We start from the raw sequence: 26,254 nt of genomic DNA on the forward strand, positions 1-26,254 counted from the left end.
GGACATTGTGATGTGGTGCTCAGATTCCCCCTTCAGGAACCTCTCTGACTTATTTCCTCAACTGTCAACTCTCCTTGGGAATTGCCTTGGCTAAAGAGGGCCTCTTCACCCTAGGTCACAGCTCTCTTCCAAGGGAAGCCCACATTGAATGACTGATTAATGCAGGGAATATCAAATTCTAGGCCCCTCACCCCAGTTCAAGACAACTACAGAGGGCCATCCCAGCTTTAGAGGATACTCTAGGGTTGCTGAGTCTTCATTGAGATTGCATCATAGCCCAAATTTTCCTTTGTCCAGCCCTGCTTCCTCCCCTCCATAGGTGCTTATCCAGAAGGCACTCCCTAATAAACCTTCGACACAGCCTCAGAGTCTGCTTCCTAGAGAATACAAACTATGACAACTATCCTGATAGGGAATTTTCAGGGCCTTTCTACTATAAAGGTTCTTAGGCCAGAGGATGAATAGGAGGGTTCTTCTGGCTGCTACTATAACCATCCTTGTATGCACCCAGGAACCAGGAAAATGGCCACAGGTTGGGGTCCATGAATCTGTTGTACCCACTTTGAGTCAGACTTGGGCTGGGACTATAACAGGGGGTCCATAATGGCATATTGGGTCCCTAGTATCAGTATTATCTCAGATGACTTATCCAACAGCCTTCAAAAGATCTGAGTATTCTCCTTTCCCCAAGGTACAGCTACCTTGGAAAATGAAAAGGATGTTGGCCCAGGCATGGGTGAAGGACAGGGCCGATAATTCAATCTGCCACAGGAAACATGAGAAAAAATAAAAGAGCTGAGGGTAGGGGGGAAATTATTTTAGACTGGGTGGTCAGGGAAGGCCTCTCTGAGGAAGTGATGTTTGAAAGGAGACCTGGCTAATGAGTAGGAGTTAGCCTAAGGAAGATTGGTGGAAAGAGTGCTCCAGGCAAAAGACAAGCATGTGTGAAGGCTCTGGGGCAGAAAAGAACTTGGCCCATTGAAAGCATGGAAAGATCAGTATGGTGGAGCCTGGTGAATGAAGTGGAAGGAGACAGCGGTGGGAGAGATGAGATTTGTAGGCTACATAAGGGATATCCAGAGTTACTGTCAAAAGGTTTGATTAAAAAAACAAGTCCAGGATTTCATAAGCCTCTGAGTAAGACATATATTACAGGAAATATCTGGGAAAATGTTTATTATCTAATTTAAATGAAACTTCATTACTTCAACTTAAGGGCTCCCCTATTTAATGATGTAATAAAGTATGAACAAGGCTCTCTTAGAGGAGGAATGTCTTCACTCCTTGGCTACAGCTTCTAGAAAACTCTAATGTTCCGCTTTGGGGTTTCCTCTTAAACGTCATCCCCTGAGTAATGCCCATTTCCACATCCCACCCATCCTACAAGCTCCAGACACCTCAGGAAGGTCTCTTTCCTTCCTGGCCTTCCATACATGTTGTCTGTGTCCCTCTTACTGCACAGAATACTTTATACCATGAAGTGGGTTATTTGTATACACGTAGCACAACCATTCTTACACAGGACTTAGAGCTCTCTACTTATGGCTCATTATGAAGGAGGATGCAGGGTAACCCAGGAGTAACCCTTGAGGACAGTCTGAAATTTGACTAGGAAGCAATTCTCTGGAAAGCACCGCTATCCCCACCCCATCAAGTGCCATAGAGAAAGAAAGAATGAGGCATAGAAGAAGCTAAGAAGAAAGTTTTCCTCTCACATTTTATTTCCATTAAAGCAATAAAGTGGTGGTTCTCAAATATCAACTACTGTGAGTGCTGCCAGGTGATAGCTCTCATCTCTCAGACATCTTCTAAATTGCCTTGGCTGGAAAGAGTCGCCCTGACCAAGGTCACACCCCATTCTCAGGCTGCCTGAAACCAATGACTAGTCAATGTGGGAGTTTAAAGGCCTCACCACATTGCTCCAACTTGGGACAACTGTGAAGGGCCATCTTGGTATCAGAGCTGCCTGTAGAGTCAGTTGAGGTTCTAACTGAGTTTTCATCACAGCCCAACATCTCTCTCTGTGGAATCCTCCTTCCTTCCCTGCTATAGGTGGTGATCCCATGACCTACTGCAAGCTAATCTCTCTCAAAGTCTGCTTTCCAGGGAACCCAACTATGACAGTGAGGAAGCATCAGAATAACCTAAAGGAGACTTCAGCTTCTGGCCAAGATGGAGTAACAGAGACCAAATTTACCCTCTTGCCTAAAACAGCAAGAACAAAAGCAGAAAAAAAAATGAAACAATGATTTTCAAGACTCTGCATAAAAAGCAATGAATGACAGCAGTCTCTGAGAAATGGAAAACAAATGAGATGAGTCCATCAATTGCCCCAGCCTACCATCTTGAAAGAGTTTCCAGGCCACAGGCAGGGAGCAGTAACCCAGGCAGAACCCAGTGGAGTTACTGAGTTGAGAGTCCAGGGAGACCAAAGCAGCTGGAATTCATAGGAGAGTGACCTGGAGAGAGGAGATCTGCGTGGAGAGTACCCTGAAGATGTACAGAAGGTCTCTCTTGAGTTTTCAGCAGAGTACTGATCAGATGAATGTGAAGAAACTCTTCCTGGATGAAGAAAGAATGATCTGAAAGAATTATAAGTGCCTGTTCACACAAGCCAGAAAGGGAATCTTCATAATTCATGGAGTGTTGGGTAGAGTATTCAAAAAGGTCTTGCAGGCCAGCCCCATGGTGTACTGGTTGGGTCCGGTGAGCTCTGCTTCAGCAGCCCATGTCTGTGGGTTCAGATCCCGGGCATGGACCTACACTACTTGTCAAGCCATGCTGTGGTGGTGACCCACACACAAAATAGAGGAAGATTGGCACAGGTGTTAGCTCAGGGTTAGTCTTCCTCAAGCCCAAGAAAAAAAGGAAGATTAGCAACAGATGTTAGCTCAGAGTGCCTCTTCCTCACCAAAAAAAAAAAAAAGGTCTTGCCTCAGCAGTGGATAATAATTAGATCTAAATTAAACACTGCTCTGGTCCCACCTAATAAACCTTAAAAGCAAGACCTGAAAAGATCAAACTATTTCCATTCATGTAACCGAGTCTGAGAATAAGAGTCAAGAATGTTTATAGGAATAAGAAATATCCAGCACCCAACAAGGTAAAATTCACCTTTGGTTGGATGTATAGCATTCAATTAAAGATTACCAGGTATGCAAGAAGCAAACTATGACTCATAATCAGGAGAAAAAAATTAAATCAATACTGACTGAAAACTGACATAGATAAATAGATCTTATATATAAATATATAAATAAGTATAATTTATATATATCTAAAATTTTTAAATTTCTGTCTTTTTAAAAGATAATTGTTTAAACAACATTAGAAACAATTCATTTTTTGTTTATAACATAAATAAGCAAATATATGACAATAATGGAATAAAGGCTGGGGGGAAGGAAGTATACTATTATAAAGTTCTTATACTTGAATACATGAATTGCTATTCTGTCATAAGTTAAAGATGTGTACTGTAAACCAGGGTAGCAAAATTTATCTTAAAGGAATAGGTAGCAAATATTTTAGACTTGTGGACCATAGAGCCTTTGTCACCACTACCTCACCTCTGCTGTTGTAGCTTGAAGGCAGCCACAGGCAATATGTAAATGAGTGGGTGTGGTCACCTTCCAATAAAATTTGACTCACAGGCCATAGTTTGCCAACCCCTACTATAAACCTTAAATCAGTCACTAAAATAAAACTTAAAAAAAAGAGTAATAGCTAGTAAGCAGAGAAAGATGATACAATAGAATCATAAAAAATACTCGACACAAAAAAGTCATTAAGAAATGACAAAGAGGAAAAACAGATTGTGCAAATAAAAAAGAAATAGCAAGATGCTAGACTTAAACCCAATCATTTCAACAATTATACTAAATTTAAATGCTTTAAATACACCAATTAAAATGCAGATATTGCCAAATTGGATAGAACAGCAATATCCAACCATATGCTACCTAAAATTAAGTCACTTCAAATATAAAGACACAAACTGATTAAAAGTAAAAGGATGGGGAAAGTTATACCATGCTAAAACTAGTCAAAATAAAGCTGGAGTGGATCTATTAATACTAGAGAAAGTGGATTTCAGAGCAAAGAATACTGCCAAGAATAAAGAAGATATTTCATAATCATAAAGTGGCCAGTTCATCAAGAGGGAATAACAATCCTAAACCTTTGTGCACTTAACTACTTCAAGAGACATGAAACAAAAACTGATGGAATTGCAAAAGGTAATAGACAATTTTAGTCACAAATTTCAATACTCCTGTCTCAATAATTGATTAAGTAGACAGAAAATCAGTCAGGATATAGAAGACCTTAACAATGTGATCAACCAACTTGATCTAATTTGCATTTATCAAACACTCCATCAATGACAACAGAATATACATTTTTTTATTGAGGTCATTATGGTTTATAACATTGTGAAATTTCAGGTGTACATTATTATTGATCAGTCTCTGTATATACTGCATCATGTTCACCACCAATAGTCTAATTTTCATCTGTCACCATATATATGTGTCTCTTTACCCCTTTTGCCCACCCTCATGATCCCCTTCCCCTTTGGTAACCACTAATCTGTTCTCTTTGTCCATGTGTGTGTTTATCTTCCACATATGAGTGAGATCATGCAGTGTTTGTCTTTCTCTGTCAGGCTTAGCTCATTTAACATAATACCCTCAAGGTCCATCCATGTTGTTGCAAATGGGACTATTTTGTGATTTTTATGGCTGAGTAGTATTCTGTTGTATATATATACCACATCTTCTTTATCCATTTATCAATTGATGGCCACTTGGGTTGCTTCCTTATCTTGGCTATTGTGAATAATGCTGCAATGAACATAGGGGTGCATAAGTCTCTTTGGATTGTTGATTTCAAGTTTCTTTGGAAAAATACCCAGTAGTGGGATAGCTGGATCATATGGTATTTCTATTTTTAATTTTTTGAGAAATCTCCATACTGTTTTCCATAGTGGCTGCACCAGTTTGCATTCCCACCAGCAGTGTATGAGAGTTCCCTTTTCTCCACATCCTCTCCAACATTTGCTTTTTTTTTTCTTTTTCTGGTAAGGAAGATTAGCCCTGAGCTAACACCCATTGTCAATCCTCCTTTTTTTGCCGAGGAAGATTGTCCCTGAGCTAAAATCCATGCCCATCTTCCTCTACTTTATTTGTGGGATGCCTGCCACAGCATGGCCTGATAAGTGGTGTGTAGGTTCGCTCCCAGGATCCGAACCTGTGAACCCCAGGCTGCCAAAGTGGAGCGTGGGAACTTAACCACTACTCCACCGGGCCAGCCCCAACATTTGCTAATTTTTGTCTTGGTAATTATAGCCATTCTGACTGGTGTAATGTAATATCTCATCGTAGTTTTGATTTGTATTTCCCAAATAATTTGTGATGTTGAACATCTTTTCATATGTCTGTTGGCCATCTGTATATCTTCTTTGGAAAAATGTCTGTTCATATCCTCTGCCCATTTTTTGAACAGGTTGTTTGCTTTTTTCTTGTTGAGTTATATGAGTTCTTTATGTATTTTGGATGTTAACCCCTTGTCAGATATATGATTTGCAAATATTTTCTCCAAGTTGGTGGGTTGTCTTGTCATTTTGTTCATGGTTTCCTTTGCCTCGCAGAAGCTCTTTAGTCTGATGTAGTCCTATTTGTTTATTTTTTCTTTTGTTTCTCTTGCCTGAGTAGACAGGCATTCAAAAAGATGCTGCTACAACCAATGTCAAAGGGTGTACTACCTATATTTTCTTCTAGGAGTTTTATGATTTCAGGTCTTACATTCAAGTCTTGAATCCATTTGACTTATTTTTGTGTATGATGCAGGATAATGGTCTATTTTCATTCTTTTTCATGTGGCTGTCCAGTTTTCCCAACATCATTTATTGAAGAAACTTTCCTTTCTCCATTGTATGTTCTTGGCTCCTTTGTTGAACATCAACTTTCCATAGATGTGTGGTTTTATTTCTGGGTTTTCAATTCTATTCCATTGATCTGTGTGTCTGTTTTCGTGCCAGTACCACGCTGTTTTCATTACTATAACTTTGTAGAATATTTTGAAGCCAGGGATTGCAATGCCTCCAGCTTTGTTCTTTTTTTCTCAGGATTGCTTTGGCCATTCGAGGTCTTTTGTTGTTCCATATAAATTTTAGCATTCTTTGTTCTATTTCCATGAAGAATGTCATTGGGATTCTGAGTGGGATTGCATTGAATCTGTAGATTTCTTTAGGTAATTTGGACATTTTAACTACGTTTATTTTTCCAATCCATGAGCATGGAATATCTTTCCATTTCTTTATATCTTCTTCAATTTCTTTCAATAATGTCTTATAGTTTTCAGTGTATAGGTCTTTCACCTCTTTGGTTAAATTTATTCCTAGATATTTTATTCTTTTTGTTGCAATTGTAAATGGGATTGTATTCTTGACTTATCTTTCTGCTGGTTCATTATTAGCGTATAGAAATGCAACCGATTTTTGTAACTTGATTTTGTACCCTGCAACTTCGGTGTAGTTGTTGATTATTTCTAACAGTTTTCTGATGGATTCTTTAGGGTTTTCTACATATAGTATCATGTCATCTGCAAACAGCAAGAGTTTAATTTCTCCCTTTCCAATTTGGACTCCTTTTATTTCTTTTTCTTGCCTAATTGCTCTGGCCCAAATCTCCAGTACTATGTTGAATAGGAGTGGCAAGAGTGGACACCCTTGTCTTGTTCCAGTTCTCAGAAGGATGGCTTTCAGTTTTTCACTGTTAAGTATGATGTTGCCTGTGGGTTTGTCATATATGGCCTTTATTATGTTGAGGTATTTTCCTTCTATAGCCTTTTTATTGAGAGTTTTTATCATAAATGGATGTTGGATCTTGTCAAGTGCTTTCTCTGCATCTATTGAGATGATGATGTGATTTTTATTCCTCGTTCTGTTAATGTGGTATATCACATTGATTGATTTGCAGATGTTGAACCATCCCTGCATCCCTGGTATAAATCCCACTTGATCGTGGTGTATGATCCTTTTAATGTATTGTTGTATTCAGTTTGCCAGTATTTTGTTGAGGATTTTTGCATCTATGTTCATCAGTGGTATTGGCCTGTAATTTTCCTTCTTTGTGTTGTCCTTGTCTGGTTTTGGTATCAGGGTAATGTTGGCCTCATAGAATGAGTTAGGAAGCATTCTGTCTTCTTCAATTTTTTGGAATAGTTTGAGAAGGATAGGTATTAAATCTTCTTTGAATGTTTGTTAGAATTCTCTGGAGAAGCCATCTGGTCCTGGAATGTTGTTTATTGGGAGGTTTTTGATTACTGTTTCAATCTTTTTACTTGTGATTGGTCTATTCAGATTCTCTATTTCTTCTTGATTCAGTTTTGGGAGGTTGTATGAGTCTACGAATTTATCCATTTCTTCTAAGTTATCCAATTTGTGGGCATATAGTTTCTCATAGTATTCTCTTATAACCCTGTGTATTTCTGTGGTATCCATTGTAATTTCTATTTGTTCATTTCTAATTTTATTTATTTCAGCCTTCCCTCTTTTTTTCTTGGTGATTCTGACTAAGAGGTTGTCAATTTTGTTTATCTTCTTAAAGAATCAGCTCTTTGTTTCATTGATCCTTTCTACTGTTTTTTTAGCCTCTATTTCATTTATTTTGGCTCTAATTTTTATTATTTCCCTCCTGCTGACTTTGGGCTTTGTTTGTTCTTCTTTTTCTGGTTCTGTTAGGTATAGTTTCAAGTTACTTATTTGAGATTTTTCTTGTTTCTTGAGGTGGGCCTGTATTGCTATGAATTTCCCTCTTATAACCACTTTTGCTGCATCCCATAAGTGTTGGTATGTTGTATGTTCATTTTCATTTTACTCCAGGTACTTTTTAATTTCTCCTTTGGTTTCTTCATTGATCAAATTGTTGTTCAGTAGCATGTTGTTTAGTCTCCACGTATCTGTGACTTTCCCAGCTTTTTTCTTGTAACTGATTTCTAGTTTCATAGCATTGTGGTAGGACAAGATGCTTGATATGATTTCAATCTTCTTAAATTTATTGAGGCTTGCTTTGTTTCCCAACATATGGAGAATGTTCCATGTGCACTTGAGAAGAATGTGTATTCTACTGTTTTTGGATGGAATGCTCTCTATATATCTAGTAAGTTCATCTGATCAAGTGTATCATTTAAATCCACTATTTCCTTGTTGACTTTCTGTCTGGATGATCTATCCATTGATGTAAGTGGCAGAATACACATTTTTTTCCCCAAGTGCCCCAGAGCATTTATCAAGATAGACTATATTCTGGGCCAAAAAAAGAAGTGTCAATAAATTTTAAATTATGCAAGATATACAAAGTATGTGCTATGACCACATTGGAACTAAATTAGAAATCGATAACATAATGATATCTGGAAAATCCCCCAGTATTTAGAAACTAAACAACACATTTCTACATAATCCATGGGTCAAAGAAGAAACCAAAAGGGAAAATAGAATGTATTTTTTTGTGTGTGAGGAAGATCTGCACTGAGCTAACATCCATGCCAATCCTCCTCTTTTTTTCTTTTTTTGCTGAGGAAGACTGGCCCTGGGCTAACATCTGTGCCTATCTTCCTCCTCTTTATATGGGACACCGCCACAGCATCACCTGACAAGTGGTGCATCGGTGCATGCCTGGGATCTGAACCCAGGCCACCAGCAGCGAATCACGCACACTTAACCACTATGCCACTGGGCGGGCCCCTAGAATGTATTTTGAATTGAATGAAAGTGAAAACACAACATATCAGAATTTTGGAAATGATACTAAAATACTACTTAAGGGAAATTTGTAGTACTAAATCTCTGTATTAGAGAATAACAAAGGTCTCTAACCAGTGAACTCAGCTTCCAACTTATGAAATTAGAAAAAGAGCAAGTGAAACTCAAAGTAAATAGAAAATAGGAAATAATAAATGCAAGATCAAAAATCAATGAAATAGGGGCCGGCCTGGTGGCGCAAGCGGTTAAGTGCGCGTGCTCCGCTGAGGCAGCCCAGGGTTCGCAGGTTCGGATCCCGGGCACGCACCAATGCGCCACTTGGCAAGCCATGCTGTGGCGGCATCCCATATAAAGTAGAGGAAGATGGGCATGGATGTTAGCCCAGGGCCAGTCTTCCTCAGCAAAAAAGAGTAGGATTGGCAGATGTTAGCTCAGGGCTGATCTTCCTCACACACACACAAAAATCAATGAAATGGAAAACAGAAATATAATAGAGAAAATCAGTAAACCAAAATCTGGTTCTCTGAGAAGATCAATAAAAGTGTTGCTATACCTGTAGACAGATTGATCAGGAAAAAAAGAGAGATCACATGAATTACCAATATCAGGAATGAGAAAAATAACTTGTTACAGATTACGTGCATGTTAAAAGAACAATAAAGATTATACAGATATTTAGAGGATAACGTTATGAAAACACTTTATGCCAAAAAATTTGACAACTTAGATGAAAATAAATAAATTCATTGAAACATATAAATTACCAAACTACCAAAGCTCACTCAAGAATGAATAGATAATTTGAATAGTTCTATATCTATTAAAGAAATTGAATTTGGGGTTAAAAATTTTAAAACAACAAAAAAATTCCAAGTCCAGGTGGCCCCACTGGTGAATCCAATCAAACATCTAAGATAGAAATAATACCAATTCTGTATAAACTCTATTAGGAAATTGAAAATGAGGGACTATTTCCCAACTCATACTATAGGGTCAGCACTACCCTGGTATCAACATTAGACAAAGATGTTACAAAAAACTTCAGATCAACATCCCTCACAAACATAGATGCAAAAATATTAAACAAGATTTTAGTAAACTGAATCCAACAATATATAAAAAGGAAAATATAGCACCATCAAGTAGATTTTATCCTAGGAATGCAAAGCTGGTTTAACATTCAAAATCAATCTTTGAGGGACCGGCCCAGTGGTGTAGTGGTTAAGTCTGAGCGCTCCGCTTCAGCGGCCCAGGGTTTGCAGGTTTGGATCCCAGGCACAGACCCACACACTGCTCATCAATCCATGCTGTGGTGGCATCCCACATACAAAATAGAGGAAGACTGGCACAGATGTTAGCTCAGTGACAATCTTCCTCAAGCGAAAAATGAAGATTGCCAACAGAAGTTAGCTCAGGGCCAATCTTCCTCACCAAAAAAAAAAAAAAAAAAATAGAGAGAGAAAAGAAATAAAAGACACAAAGTACAAACTCAATCTTTGAAACTTTGAAAGAAATCAAAGAAATCTAAAGAAATGGAGAGATATCTCATGTACATGGATAGGAAGACTCAGTAGTGTCAAGATGTCAGTTTTCCTCAACTTTATCTATAGATTCAACACAATTCAAATCAAAATCCCAGCAAGTTTTGGGGCCAGCCCCATGGCCTAGTGGTTAAGTTCAGTGCACTCCACTTCAGCAGCCCAGGTTTGGTTCCCGAGCGTGGAGCTACACCACCAGTCGGCGGCCATGTTTTGGTGGCGACCCATGTACAAAAGAGAGGAAGATTGGCACAGATGTTAGCTCAGGGCAAATCTTCCTCACCAAAAAAAAAAAAAAAAAGTAGTTTTCTGGACTCTATCTTAATCTTACAGAATTAGGAGCTCTACCAGGGCATCTGCATTAAGAGGCTTTCTCGATCATTCTTTAAAAAAAAATTTAATTTTTAAACAGCTTTAAGTGGACCATAAATTGTACACATTTAAATACAGAAGTAGATAAGTTTCAACATACGTATACGCCCATGAAATGATCATCAAGAGTGTGAATGTACCCGTTAACCCACAAGTTTCCTCATGACTTTTAGAGCACACAAGTTTTTGATTTTGATGAAATCCAATTTATCAATTTTCTTTTTATGGTTCATGCTTTAGATGTTGTAGCTAAGAAAATTTGCCTAATCCAATGTCACAAAGATTGCTTTTTTTAATTTTAGGTTTTTTTACTTTTACTTTTTTAAAAATTAATAGACTTTTTTGAGCAGTAATAGGTTTACAGAAAAATCAAGCAGAAAGTACAGTGAGTTCCCATATACTCCCACCCCCTCCCAATTTCCCTTGTTTTTAACATTTGGCATTAGTGTGGTATATTTATTACAATTAATGACTCTAATTGATATATTGTTATTAACTAAAGTCTACAGTTTACATTAAGGTTCATTTTTTGTGTTGCACATTCTATGGCTTTTAACAAACGTATAATGACGTGTCCACCATTACAATATCATACAGAATAGTTTCACTGCTTTAAAAAATGCCTGTGCTCCTCCTATTCATCTTTCCCTCCTCCTCCAAACTCCTGGCAACCACTGATCTTCTTACTGTCTCCGCAGTTTTGCCTTTTCCAGAATGTCATATAGTTGGAATCGTATAGCATGTAGCCTTTTCAGATTGGCTGCTTTCACTTAGCAATGTGCATTTAAGTTTCTTCCATGTCTGTTCTTGGCTTCATAGCTCGTTTCTTTTTACTGCTGAAAAATCTTCATTATCTGAATGTATCACAGTTTATTTATCCACTCACCTACTGAAGGACGTCTTGGTTGCCTACATGTTTTGGCGATTATGGGTAAAGCTGCTATAAACATATACGTGCAGGTTTTTGTGTGGTCATAAGTTTTCAGCTCATTTGGGAAAATACTATGGAGCATGATTGCTGGATCATATGGTAAGAGTATTTTCAGTTTGTAAGAAACTGCCAAATTGTCTTCCAAAGTGGCTGTACCATTTTGCATTCCCACCAACAATAAGAGTTCCTGTGGCTCCACATCCTTGACAGCATTTGATGTTGCCAGTATTCTGGATTTTATCTATTCTAATAGGTGTGTAATGGTAGCTCATTATTGTTTTAATTTGCAATTCCCTAATGATCTGTGATATGGAGCATATTTTCATATGCTTATTTGCTGTCTGTATGTCTTCTTTGGTGAAGTATCTGTCCAGATCATTTGCCCATTTTTCAATTGCATTGTTTTCTTTTTGTTGAGTTTTAAGAGTTCTTTGTATATTTTGGATACTTGTCTTTTATCAAATATGTGTTTTGCAAAGATTTCTTTTCCCAGTCTGTGACTTGTCTTTTTATTCTCTTAGTGTCTTTTGCAGAGCATATTTTAATTTTAGTGAAGTCCAACTTAATCAATTTTTTGTTTCATGGATCATGCTTTTGGTTTTGTATCTAAAAACCTATCACCAAACCTAAGGTCATCTAATATTTCTCCTAAGTTATCTTCTAGCAATGTTATAGTTTTGCATTTTACATTTAGGTTTATGATCCATTTTGAGTTAATTTGGGTGAAAAGTATAAGGTCTGTGTCTGGATCCATTTTTTTTTTTTGCATTTGAACGTCCAGTTGTTCCAGTATAATTTGTTGAAAAGGCTATTTTTTCTTCGTTGAATTGCCTTTGCTCCTCTGTCAAACACCAGTTGACTATATTTGTGTGGATCTATTTCCATTCTATTGGTCTAGTTGTCTGTTGTTTTGCCAGTACTACACTGTCTTGATTACCGTAGCTTTGTAGTAAGTCTTGAAGTCAGAAAGTCTCCATCTTCCAAATTTGTTCATCTCCTTCAATATTTTGTTGGCTATTCAGGGTATTTTGCTTTTCCATGTAAACTTTAGAATCACTTTGTCACAAAATATTCACAAAATAACTTGCTGGGATTGTTTTCTTTTGCTGAGGAAGATTCGCCCTGAGCTAACATGTGTGCCCATCTTCCTTTGTTTTGTATGTTGGACGCTGCCACAGCATGGCTTGATGAGCAGTGTAGGTCTGTGCCTGGGAACCAAATCTGACACACCAAAGCAAAGCACGCCGAACTTAACCACTAAGCCGTGGGGCCAGCCCTCCAGGAATCTGTATTTTTAACAGACATCTGGGTAATTCTAATGCACATTTGAAACACTGTCCTAAGATATGAGCAGCAGGATTTACAGTTACCCAGGTGTGAAGCAAATCCTGAGGACTGGCCAGGGAAAGCAGAAAAGCCTTGGAGGTCTAGAAAGAGACCAGGGAAGCCTCTCTTAGTGGCATGGAAGAAAAGAATCCAGAAGTCTCTCCATCTGTAGGTAAAAGGCATCAAGAAGAGTGGTGTTTTAGTAGGATAAGGGTATTTCAGCTTCCTTTTACCATTTGATGTTTGGTGTGTGTTATATTTTATTAAACTCCAAAGAGTGCAGATCTGTATTTCATGTCATTTCCAGTAGTTCTAAGAGATGGCACTATGTCAGTATGATGGTTAGTTTTATCTGTCAACTTGGCTAGGTTATGGTCAGTTGTTTGGCCAAACACCAGTCTAGATGTTGCTATGAAGGTACTTTTTAAGATGCAATTAACATTGAAATCAGTAGTCTTTGAGTAGAGCAGATTACCCTTCTTAATTTGGGTGGGCCTCATCCAATCAGTTGAAGATTTAAGAGAAAAGACTTAGGTCCCCTGAAGAAGAAAGAATTCTTCCTCCAGACTGTCCTCAGACTCCAGACTGCAACATCAGTTCTTTCCTGGATCTCCAGTCTACTGGCCTACCCTGCAGATTTTAGACCTACTAGCCCCCACAATTGAATGAGCCAATTTCTTAAAATAAAACAAATTCTCTCCCTCCATCCCCCCTCTCTCTCTCTAAACATGCACACACGCACAAACACACACACACACACAAGACACACACATACACCTACACTCTATTGGTTCTGTTTCTCTGGAGAACCCTAATACAGTCAGTAAAACAATAACGTCCCATGAAACTAAGAGACTGTGAAAAGATACATAAATTTGGTTGTGACACACACATTTGAAGTCATGAACCACTCATATCATCTACATCCCTTTATCTTTACAGTGCCTGATACTCATTCAGTGTTCACAAGGTATCTGAATGAATGAACATTTTTCTCTTCATGGACTTCTGTGGGCCTTCGTGTGGTGGATTGTCTCCTTTGTATCTTCTAATTCTGATCATACCTATGCCAGGTAGACTTAACCAAGAAAGGACCCAGAAAAGACTCTACCACTAGCCCCTGACTGTACCTTAGAGCACTAATATTTAAAAATTGTCTCACAATTTTATAAAAACAATTTCTTATCTTTTGTATTTCAGTCTGGCCATAAAAGCTATTCTGTTTCCATCAGTGAAAGGACCTGCTTGCTTTCTTGTCCTTGAATTTTTATGAGTAATGACTTTGGCCACTCAACAGTAGCCCTCATTCAGTCATCCACATATATGGAAAGGGTGGATTTTGCTGCTTCCTCCAAGCCACCTTATTATCCTAACTTTTTACTTGGGTGTATTTACTGGGAGGGAAAGATAAGCGTGGTCTCTAAGTACCAACTCATAAACTCCCCACTTTCAATTGCAAACGGGACAAGAATCCCATGATCCTAACTCTACCATAGACTTTCTTTCATGAATGGCCCAGGAGATGAAAGCATTATACCTTAGATGGGGAGGTCTCTGTGTTTGGGTCTGTGTTAAGCACTGAGCTGATGGAATTAAAGCTGGCCGTTAGCTAGGTAATATTATGTTCCTTGAGAGAAATAAAAGTTATTAAGCAATACAGAACGTCAGAGTGATGAAAGACCTTAAATTCATCTGATCAAATCTCCTTGTTAATAAAGAAACCAAGGTCCAGAAACATGAAGTGATTTCTCAAGTTTGGTTTTCCAAGGCTGTCCTGAAGCATTCCTTGACCTCCTTATCAGAAGTCATCATTTCTTCCTCTGGGATTCCCCATGCACTGCTTGTATCTCTTTTTAGCACTGTGTTTGACCTTCCATCATTAGGCTGTGAGATTTGGGAGAACTGAGTTCACGTCTAACTTCCAGGGCCTGGTGTAGAGGCTAACTCATAGTAGATGCTCCATAGATGCTTGTGTATGGATGGGAGGGAAGAAAGAAGAAGGAGAAGAAGAAAGCATGGGTCCAAAGCTTAGTGATTTGATTTATCACCATTAAACATGATAGTAAGCAGCATTTGAGACCCCCAAGCCTAGCAATAAGGGGTACTGCGGAACATGAGGCAGGGAGCTTCTCTGGGCTCCTGAAATGGTGTAGGCTTTCCCCTCCTTTTCCGTCTCTTCCTGGATCCATGGAATAAATTGAGCCACAGATACAAACATACCAGGCCTCCCCCTGAAGCCAGATCTTTTGCCCCAACTGAAGACACCCACTTGGAAGACCCTCTTGGTTCCACGCATAGTACAGATCATAGGTGCCCCACTGTCTCCCTGAGAATGAGAGAAGGAAGAAGGAAGAGTATGCAAGTAATCAACAGTACCTGTAGCAAGATGGCAGGGTGAGAGGGTCCTAGTGGTTTAGGCTAGGGGCCTCCCTCCTGGGGTCTGTCCTAAGAACCTAGAAAGTTGTGGGGCACATGGAGGATAGGGCTGAGGCAGGGGCTGAGTACCTGGCAATTGCCTTTGGTGCCTGGTTCCTTCCAGGCACAAAGCATGTTCCTGGAGAGCTGGTCTACCCTCTTGCTGCATTCTTTCCAGTTAATCTGCACCACTCTCAGCTTTTGCAGATACGTATTTAAGTCGTCATATCCATCTGGCAAATGAGGAAGCTAGTGTGAGAATGAGCACTGCATCAACCGCTGAGAGTGACAGGCCCACAAGTGATCAGGGTGGAAGCCCTGCAAGGAGGCAAGCACTCAGCAAATCACAGACTCACCGGGTAGGAAGGTCTCAGAGGTGACCTAATGCAATGCTCCACTCAGTCTCCCCTCTAGTATCTCCAATGAGTGGTTCCTTCATCTCTGCTTATATGTGTTCTCTTTGGGAAACTCACTCCTCTGAAAGCAGTCTACTAAACTCCCAGCCCAGCCCCTGCCAGGTGAACCTGGAAAGAGCTTTCTCCATGGCCCCATAATCTCTCCACAGCCATGCTTTGTCCCTGTGCAGAGGTTCAAAGCAGCCCAAGTTCCGAACCAGTGCTGTCCATTGTCTCTCCCTGGCCAATGGAGAAACCAGGAAAATGATACACCTATAAGTGCCATCTTGTGGGAAGGAAATAACCATGATCCTAGAGGATCTTCTGGTCTTCTCCCCATCCCCCTCCCATCCTCCCAGAGGTCCCTCCGTCTGGCTAGCCTGGTGCCCACAGAAAGGAGTGGAGTCATTGTTGACCAAGCTTGGTTGGGGAATCACTGGCTCAGAGTTATCTCAGAATGGTGGTCTACATGGGCTTCATCAGATGATAAACAGATGAGGAGATGCACATTGAAGCCCATGAAGGAAGAATCCAAACTGGCTTTCTATAATCCTTTGGGCTCCAAAAATTATGATCATTCTCATGTTTTGAGATTCTTCTATGTTCTAGGCTTTTACTAGAGACCTTACATGTATAATTTCATTTAGTTTAATCCACATAACTTATTTGAGGGAGACATTACTGTCATTCTACAGATGAGAAAAGGTGAAGATGAGGAAGCTGAAGGAGCTAGCTCAAGATCACAAAGCTAGAGTAGTGAGGCCAAAATTCAGACCTGAGTCTTCCAAGGCACTGTGCTGTCTAGCCCAGGGAAACTTAAATGTGGGCTTTCTATGGGTTCTGAAGGGAAGGCATATACCGTACTTACTATCTGTCACCCACTCTGCCATCCAACACCGGTCCCAGATCTTCTCCTTCTTCTGCAGGCAGACAGGCATTTTGAAGTTAGTGAATTGTATTGGTGTAGCAAGCAGGAGCAGGGAGAGGTCACTGTCAAGGTGAGACGGCTTATAATCTTTGTGAATAATTATCTTCCGCACTCGCTTTCTCTCCAAGTGGACATTGCTGAATGTTCTGGTTCCCATGACCACAGTGATATTTCCCAATGCCATTTCTAAACTAAAGAGTGAAGACAATAACTTCAAACTGTAATAGTAGTTTCACTGCATTTCACATTTGTAGACACGTTTGTAAGCAGTAAGGTTTATAACTGAATACTGAGAAGTCCAAAGCAGTGGGTCTGCAGAGAGTGGCTAGAGATGAGAATGGCAGAAGTCAGGGGTCCAAACTCAGGCAAATCTCTGAGCTAGTAAGCCGTCAGCCCAGGGGGACTTCCTCAACCCAAAGGAACTGGAACAAATCCATCCAAGAGAATAGAAAGGGAGCTCCTTGACAAAGGAAGTTTGGGTGTCTTGTCCATCCATATTTCCCCAGCTCTTAGAACAGTGTACAGCAGGTGTTTAATGAGTATGTGTACAATGAATGAATACAGTGTGTTGGCTGCAGAGATGGCAGGCAGGAGAGAAGCCTTGTACAGATTTTCCAGTACTGGGTGCACATCTACAACTAGTAGCCCACCTTTGGATATGGTTAATGAAGTAAAGAGGGAGTAGATGTAGCTCAGAGATTTTTTGGTACAAAGCCAATGGGAACATACTGGGTATAAAGCCCATGGCTTCATAAGCCTTGTGCACTAACCTATTAAGCAACCCAGCCCAGACAATACGTTGATGAGACATGACATAAATTAAGACAATACCTCAGAAACTTACAAGGTTCTTGGGAAGCAATGTGCAGCCGTTAGAACCCACCACTGATGTATGATTGAGCCTCCACAGAGATGTTTCTGAGAGATCTGGATACTCACTTGCCACGGGAACTCACCTTCCTGAACTTCAAACGGTTCATGAAATTTTAACGATGTTGAGTTTGAAAAGGCAGGTCTGTAGCCACATGGAGCTTTTTCTGAAAGAGAAAAGAAAGAGCCATTTGTACATGAGACGCATGCAGAAATCTTTCTTATCCGTATTCCCAGCATCTTCCCAGCTAAGACGGGTGCTGAAGCTGAGTGAAATAAAGTGAGTAGGTGCAGAGGGGGCAGATCTCAGAAAACACCAGTGAAACACCCTTCTTTTAGTGTCTATCCCTCACATTCAAAGTCCAAGCAGACCACCATCAGAAGCTGTAAAAGGGTTGGGGTGGCAATGGAGACGTGCCAAAAATATGCAGGCTCCGTTCAGGAGACAGAAACCATGCAGCATTTGAACAGGGAAAGTTTAATAGCAAGAATTATAAACTATAATGGAAGAGTACCTACAAAGGGTCAAGAGGACTCCAAGAATAACACAGGGTTAAGGCGGAGTGCCTAAGGAAGGACTAAATTTGAAAGGGGAGCCCCTCCCCAAGGCTGAGGTTCAGAACTCACTGGGGAAGGTGTATTTGCAGCCAAAGGGAAGGCAGAAGTTTGCTGGGCTGCCCAGGGCCAGAGCTAGTCCCTATTTCTAGTTAAGCAAGAAACACCCCTCTGGAGTAGAGCTGGGCCAAGCTGGAATACCCCTCCAGGGTGCAGGTGGACTGATGGCGGGGGGGCAGGTGCATAGAGGGAGCGTGTCAAGGGCCTACTCACCAGCCAGTGTGTGCAAGGCCTGGGGTGTGCATGTCTACATTGGGACAGCTGCAGTGAGGAGGTGTAGGGGTTCCAGGGAATTGGGGGCTCATCAGAGAAAAAGATATGACTGTGAGGTGGCAGTACCACACCCAAGCTTTCTTTGAATGATGCGTTGACAGGTCTGCATGCAGGAGAAGCCCTTTGCAGCATGAGACCATCCAGAGGCTAAGGGACAGGGACCACCATCCAGAAGGGGAGGAGGACCAGGGAACTTCCGGGGAAAGGAGAGACCAGAGAGGCACCTTATACATCTAGGTGATGTGGTTCAGTGGCACAGTGGGGAGTCTCTGGGTTAGAGAGCTCCGAGGGACAGCAGTGGCTGGGGTCTTTGTAGCCCCAGGGTTTTCTTCTATATGGCTAGCAGATGTTGGGTGCAGTTTTGTGGTTATGCAAAGCAAGCAGGTTCTAAACAGCTAAAAACTGCTTAGTTGGGCTATGTTGAAAACAATTGGATGTGTAAAAAAATTGTGTTCGGCACCAGTGGGCTTTTGAGGTAATTGATATAGCCTGCTGTGAAGAAATAAACAATCTAGGGGCCAAAAGACAGGGGCCATCTTTGGGCCATTTATATAACAGGAGGTCACTGAATAGTGGACAAGGCTCGAGCTCATAGAGAGACCCATGGCCAGAGCCAAACACCAGTGGTTGCTCCCACCCTTGCTGGCAAGCATGCCTTACGAGAAGGGAGAAGCAAACAAAAGCATGACAGACAGAACCAAGAAGAAAAGCCCCTTCATTCTACTGAGGAGGGTTTTGTTTTCTAGGGATCAATTTCTGAGATATAATTGATATATAACATTGTATAAGTTTAAAGTTTTGATTTGATACTTATATATTTCAAGATGATTACCACCATAGCATTAGCTAACACCTCCATCATGTCCCATTGTTACCATTTCTTTTTTGTGATGAGAACATTTAGGATTTACTCTCTTAGCAACTTTCAAGTATATAATACACTGTTAGTAACTATAATCACCAAGCTGTACATTAGATTCACAGAACATATTCATGTTCTCACTGGAAGTTTGTACCTTTCGACCAACATCTCCCCATTTCTCCTACCCCCCAGCCTCTGGTAACCACCATTCTAGTCTCTGTTTCTATGAATTTGCCTTTTACAGATTCCACATATAAGTGAGATCAGACAGTATTTGTCTTTCTCTGTCTGACTTATTTCATTTAGCGTAATGCCCTCAATGTCCATCCATGTTGCCACAAGTGGCAGAATTTTCTTCTTTTTTAGGCTGAATAATATTCCACTGTATATATGTATACCACATCTTCTTTATCCATTCATCCATTGACAGACACTTAGGTTGTTTCCATGTCTTGGCTATTGTGAATAATACTGCAATGAACATGAGAGTACAGATATCTCTTTGAAATCCTGTTTTCATTTCTTTTGGATATATACTCAAAAGTGGGATTGATGGATCATATGGGAGTTCTACTTTTTCATTTTTTGAGGAAACTCCGTAGTATTTTCCATAGTGACTGTACCAATTTACATTCCCACCATCAGTGAACAAGGGTTCCCTTCTCTTCACATCCTCATCAACACTTATCATCTCTTGTCTTTTTGGTGATAGCCATTCTAACAGGTGTGAGGTGATATCTCATTTCAGTTTTGATTTGCGTTTCCCTGATGATTAGTGATGTCGAGCGTCTTTTCATGTACCTGTTGGCCATTTGTGTGTCTTCTTTAGAAAAGTGTCTATTAAGTTTCTCTGCCTACTTTTTAATCAGATTGTTTGCTTTTTTGCTATTGAGTTTTATGAGTTCTTTGTATATTTTGGATATTAACCCCTTATTAGATATATGGTTTGCAAATATTTTCTCCCATTCTGTAGGTTGCCTTTTGTTTTGTTGATTGTTTCTTTTGCTGTGCAGAAGCTTTTTAGTTTGATGTAGTAGTCCCACTTGTTTATTTTTGATTTTGTTGCTTGTGTTTTTGGTGTCATATTAAAAGAAATCATTGCCAAGACCAAAGTCAAAAAGATTCTTCCCTATGTTTTCTTCTAGAAGTTTTATGGTTTCAGTTCTTATGTTTAAGTCTTTAATCTGTTTCAAGTTAATTTTTGTGAGTGGTGTAAGATAGGGATCCAATTTCATTATTCTGCATGTGGTTATTCAGTATTCCCAATACCATTTGTTGAAGAGACTATCCTTTCTCCATTGATTATCCTTGGCTCCCTTGTCAAATATTAGTTGACCTTATAAGTGAGAGTGTATTTCTGGGCTCTCAATTTGGTTTCATTGGCCTATGTGTCTGATTTTATTCACTATAGCTTTGCAGTATAGTTTGAAATAAGCAAGTGTGATACCTCTGGCTTTGTCCTTTTTCTCAGGATTACTTTGGCTATTTGGGATCTTTTGTGGTTCCATGCAAATTTTAGAATTGGTTTTTCTATTTCTGTGAAAATGCCTTTGAATTTTGATGGGGATTACATTGAATCTATAGATGGCTTCAGGTAGTATGGACATTTTAACAATATTAATTCTTCTGATCCATGAACATGGGATGTCTTTCCATTTGTGTCTTCTTCAATTTCTTTCAGCAAAGTCTTGTAGTTTACATTGTACAGATCTTTTACTTCCTTGGTTAAATTTGTTCTTAAGTATTTTACTGTTTTTTATGCTATTGTGAATGGGACAGTTTTCTTTATTTCTTTTTCAGATGTTTCATTGTTAACGTATAGAAATTCAACTGACTTTTGTATGTTGATTTTGTATCTTGCAACTTTACTGATATCATTGATTAGTTCCAACAGTTTTTTGGTTAAGTCTTTGGGATTTTCTGTATACAGAATTATATTATCTGCAAATAGAAGCAGTTTTACTTCTTCCTTCCTAATTTGGATGACTGTTATGTCTTTGTCTTGCCTAATTGCTCTAGCTAGGGCTTCCAGTACTATATTGAGTAAGGGTGGTGAGAGTGGGCATCCACGTCTTGTTCCTGATCTTAGAGGAAAAGCTTTTAGTTTTCCTCCATTGAGTATAATGTTAGCTGTGGGTTTGTCATATATGGCCTTTATTATGTCGAGGTTCGTTCCTTCTATACCCAATCTGCCAGGGGTTTTTATCCTGAAAGGATGTTGTATTTTCTCAAATGCTTTTCTACATCTATTGAGGTGATCATGTGATTTTTATCTTTCATTTTATTAATGTGATGTTACACATTGATTTGCATATGTTGAACCACCTTTGCATCTCAGGGATAAAGCCTGCTTGATGATCCTTTTACTGTGCTGTTGAATTCGTTTTGCTAATATTTTGTTGAGAATTTTTGCATCTATGGTCATCTGGGAAATTAGTCTATAGTTTTCTTTCTTGTAGTGCCCTTATCTGGCTTTGGTATCAGAGTAATGCTGGCCTTGTAGAATAAGTTTGACCGTATTCCCTCTTGCTCAATTTTTTGGGAGAGTTTAAAAAGAAGTTGTGTTAATTTTATTTTGAATGTTTGGTAGAATTTGCCAGTGAAGCCGTCTAGTCCTGGGGTTTTCTGTGTTGGGAGGTTTTTAATTACTGATTCAATCTTTTTACTCATTTATTGGTCTGTTCAGATTTCCTATTTCTTCTTAATTCAGTCTTGGTAGGTTGTATGTTTCTAGAAATTTAGCCATTTCTTCTAAGTTATTAATTTGTTGGTGTATACTTTTTCATAATAGTCTCTTATGATCCTATGTATTTCTGTAGTATCAGTCGTAATATTTTCTGTTTCATTTCTAATTTTACTTATTTGAGTCTTCTGTCTTTTTCCCCTTAGTTAGTCTAGCTAAAAGTTTGTCAATTTTGTTTATATTTTCAAAGAACCAACTCTTAGTTTTGTTGATCCTTTCTATTGTTTTTCTGGTGTCTATTTTAATTATTTCCACTCTGATCTTTATTATTTCCTTTCTTCTGCTAACTTTTACTCCTCCATTTTTATATTTTGATGTCACAATTTACCTTTTTTTTTTTTTTTTGCCAATATGTGGTTTTGTAATCTTGAGCCAATCTTTTTTTTTTTTTTGAGGAAGATTGGCCCTGTGCTAACTTCTGTTGCCAATCTTCCTCTTTTTTCCTCCCCAAAGCCCCAGTACATAGTTGCATATCATAGTTGTAGAGTTGTAGCTCTTCTATGTGGGACACCACCTCAGCATGGCTTGATGAGCAGTGAGTAGGTCCATGCCCAAGATCGGAACTGGTCAACCCCAGCCACCGCAGCGGGATGTGTGAACTTAATTGCTATGCCACCGGGCTGGCCCCCACAATTTACCTCTTTTTATGCTGTGAATTCATTGAGAAGTTATAGTAACTATAGTTATTTTTAAAGCTCTTTTACTTTATCCTTTATATTATAATTGATAAACACACCATTCTAATATAGAGTTACAGTTTTCTAATTCTGACTGTTATTTTTCACCTTTGCTAGAGTATTGTGTACTTTCATTTGCCTTTATGTCACTAATTAGCATCTTTTCATTTCAGCTTGAAGTCCTTTCAGCATTTCTTGCAAGGCAGGCCTGGTGGTGGTGAACTACCTTGGCTTTTGTTTGTCTAGGAGAGCCTTTATTTCCTCTTCATATCTGAAGCATAACTTTGCCAGATAAAGTAATCTTGGCTGGCAATTTTTATCTTTCAACCCTTTGACTATGTCATTCCACTGTCTCCTAGTCCACGGAGTTTCTGCTGAGAAATCTGCTGATAGCCTAATGGGAGCTCCTTTGCAGCTTACTTCTTTAAAAAAATTAATCTTGGGGGCCAGCCCCATGGCCTAGTGGTTAAGTTCGGCGCACTCTGCTTGGTGGCTAGGGTTCATGGGTTGGGATCCCCAGGGTGGACCTACATGATTCATCAACCATGCTGTGGCAGCAACCCACATGCAAAATGGAGGAAGATTGGCACAGATGTTAGCTCAGGATGAATCTTCTTCACCAAAAAAAAAAAAAAAAAATTAATCTTAAACTTTATTTTATATTGTATACAAGATTTGGTACCAAATGAATTATAAATCAAAATGTAAAAGATAAAAAATAGAACTTCTAGAAAATAACATAGGAAAATATTTTTATCAACTTGGGGATGGGTAAAATATAAATTTAAGAAGTGAAATGATAAAAATTCTTTAATAATAATAGCCAACAAATTTTCAGTATTTAAAAAGTGCCTGGCACTGTTCTCAGAGTTGTATGCATATTTAATCCTCACAAAAACCCTAATATGGACATTTTACAGATGGAGAAACTGAAATACAGAGATATTTAGTACCTCATGCTAAGGTCACATAGCAAGTACTTGGAGGAAACATAATTAGAATGCAGACAGTTTAACTTCAGAGCTCACCCTGTGCTACAGGTCTGATTGTGTTTATAATTTTGGGATGAAAAGGTCCTTCTAAGACATTGAATAAAAGCCAAGAACCATAAGTAAAAATATTGCTGAATTTTTTACATATATTTTAAATTTCTGTTTGGTCCAAAATAGAGTTGGAAGACTAATAAAGAATTAGGAGAAAAGATTTTGCAGCACACATAAGAGACACGGGGCTAATGTCATTAAAATTCAAAAAGGTCCTGCAAATCGATTTACAACACCCACTCGAACAGATTAAATGGCGAAACCAAAGGAACAGGTAACTCTCAAAAGAATAAATAAGAAATGTTACAAATAAGGCTGGGAGTGGGAGTAAAGGGTGGTCTTGTGGCCAGATACATTTCAGAAATACCAGATTAAATAAAATTTAACCATTTTCTTTACTGTGAGATTTCTCAGAACCTTTAATATGTGGATATCCACTGTGACACTACAGAAAATGTATCAAAGGGAGCATTTCCAAATCTCATCTAACCATAGAGCTTTTTTCCGTGCAGCTTCCAACAGGACAGAGGCTCTACAGAACATACTATGAAAAATGCTGCATTAACTCATTTGCTCCTACAATAGCCCTATAACTTTTCCCACTTTATGAGATTACATAATCTAATACAGGCGGTCTAAATTAATAAGGCCCTTATTCTACCACAACTCTGCTGCTTTTCCCCGAGTTTGGGACGCAGAAAGATCCTTAACGCATTTACAAAGATGGAAGTGGAGACTGGAGAAGCAAAAGCAGTTGCTAAATTGTTGCTCCAAGTCCCCTGTACTTCCAGAACTCTGGGTCCAGACCCTGGGGGATTGTTTTAAATGCATACTCACTGAGCCCAATACATCTACTTTGATTAATCAATTGTAATCTCTTCATTTCCTGAGTCATTTACTCTAACTCAGCATCCCCTCAGGCCTCTAAATCAACTCTACAGGAGCCAGGCTTCTCCCCATCCTCTGATCTGGGTTAGCCTGGCACAGACCTGGATCTTCCTGGACATGTCCCTTGAGCACCATGAGCAGTGGAATTAGAAGCCGGAGCATCTTCTTTTCATTCCAGTCCAGGATTGCCCAACCTGTGCTTCTAGCGAAAGCTGATAAAATGCCAGCTGCTGCTGCTTCAGTTGGGGCCATCACAAATGCATGGCAGAGCTGGTCCTGGGTGACATCACAGTGAGCCCAGGGTTAGGGAGGAAGCAGGGGATGCAGGGCATCCTGGCTTAGCCAAGTCTGCGTAGCCCAATCCTTCCCTCTCTGTGTTCCCTCTGCAGTGGGGACTAAAGGGACACTGTGTTAGGTAAACTTTTGTCTGCACACTCTTCTCCCACTCTTGACTCTGAGCCTCTTGAGGAGCCATGTATTCTAGCATCTGCTTTGGCATTAAAGAGCTTTGGGTCTTTGGAAAAATTTTTGTATTCTCCAGAACCGGATCTCAAAGCCTGCTATGACTTGTTAGGAGATTTGGACTTTACTGTGAGGTTAATAGGGAGACTGGTGGAATGAAAGCAGGTCATGTAGCCACATGTGCATTAAAAGATTACTCTGAGTGTAATGTAGGGCAGGAGGAACTATTCCTCTACCCTTTAGTTCCTTCTGGCTGGTCTAAGAATTAAATTGACATGAGACAGAATAGCAGGAGAAAATCAAACAAAGTTTAATAACATGTACACATGGACGAAACCCAGGAAAACTGAGTAACTCACTGAAATGGTGGAAGCCACTACCTTAAATACCATCTTCAGCTAAGGACAAAGGAGGATGTTGGGGGTAGTGGTTGGGACTTCAAAGAGGAGGAAGGCAATTTACATGGAGATGGAAAAGCAAATGTTTAATAAACAGATGTTGACGGTGCCTTGCAAAGACAATGAGAGATGGAGAGGACTTTGATTAAAATGCCCTTGTTAGGTTCCTTCCTGTCTACCACACCTAGTTTATATTATATTATAGTTATCTTATGGTATTAGCTCCTTCCTGGAACAGGGCTTCTATCTTAAATGCTTTTAGGCAGTTACTGGGAAGGTCAAAGTTTCTTTCAGAGTCTTTTGTTCTTAAAAATAATCAAGCCAAAGAGACATATTTTGGGGTGGCAAATCCTGATTCCCCACAGTAACATGGAGATTATTTTAGAAAAGATGAAACTAGAAAAGAGAATATTGTGGGAGACCAAGTTTTGGCCACCCTGAAATCTATCTCTTTACCTTGGTTGTTTTCTCTAGGGACATTTGACCTCCCCCACTAACTGCCTAAAGAATTTGACATGGTAGCTCCTTCCTGGAACAGATCTATCATGATGGCTGTAAAGATAACGTAGGGTAAATGTTACAATAGGAAAGGCACCAACAAGCCCCTCTTATCAGAAGTTCTGTCTCCCTGGCCACATTCTCTGGATGACCCTGAGAAGAGTTGCCAGACAATCATTTACATTTATAAGGGAAATCTCCATTTGTAAAGGTATCTCCCTCTCTGTATTGGGAAAAGGGGGGATGAGCTCAT

At 39.5% G+C, this 26,254-nt stretch overlaps 1 protein-coding gene across 1 annotated transcript; it reads right to left on the reverse strand.

Moving 5' to 3' along the window:
* Positions 1-14,984: 14,984 nt before the first annotated feature.
* Positions 14,985-24,805, reverse strand: PRSS51 (serine protease 51). The gene is made up of 5 exons (XM_087437227.1): positions 24,745-24,805; positions 17,517-17,709; positions 16,604-16,863; positions 15,440-15,582; positions 14,985-15,260 (listed from the first exon to the last, which is right to left on the reverse strand). The coding sequence occupies exons 1-5, from the start codon at positions 24,803-24,805 to the stop codon at positions 14,985-14,987; spliced, it is 933 nt and encodes a 310-aa protein (XP_087293353.1).
* Positions 24,806-26,254: the final 1,449 nt, after the last annotated feature.

The sequence above is a fragment of the Ceratotherium simum genome, chromosome 12 (genome assembly GCF_057802395.1).
Source record: "Ceratotherium simum simum isolate JZ-2026a chromosome 12, ASM5780239v1, whole genome shotgun sequence".
NCBI lineage: Eukaryota > Metazoa > Chordata > Mammalia > Perissodactyla > Rhinocerotidae > Ceratotherium > Ceratotherium simum.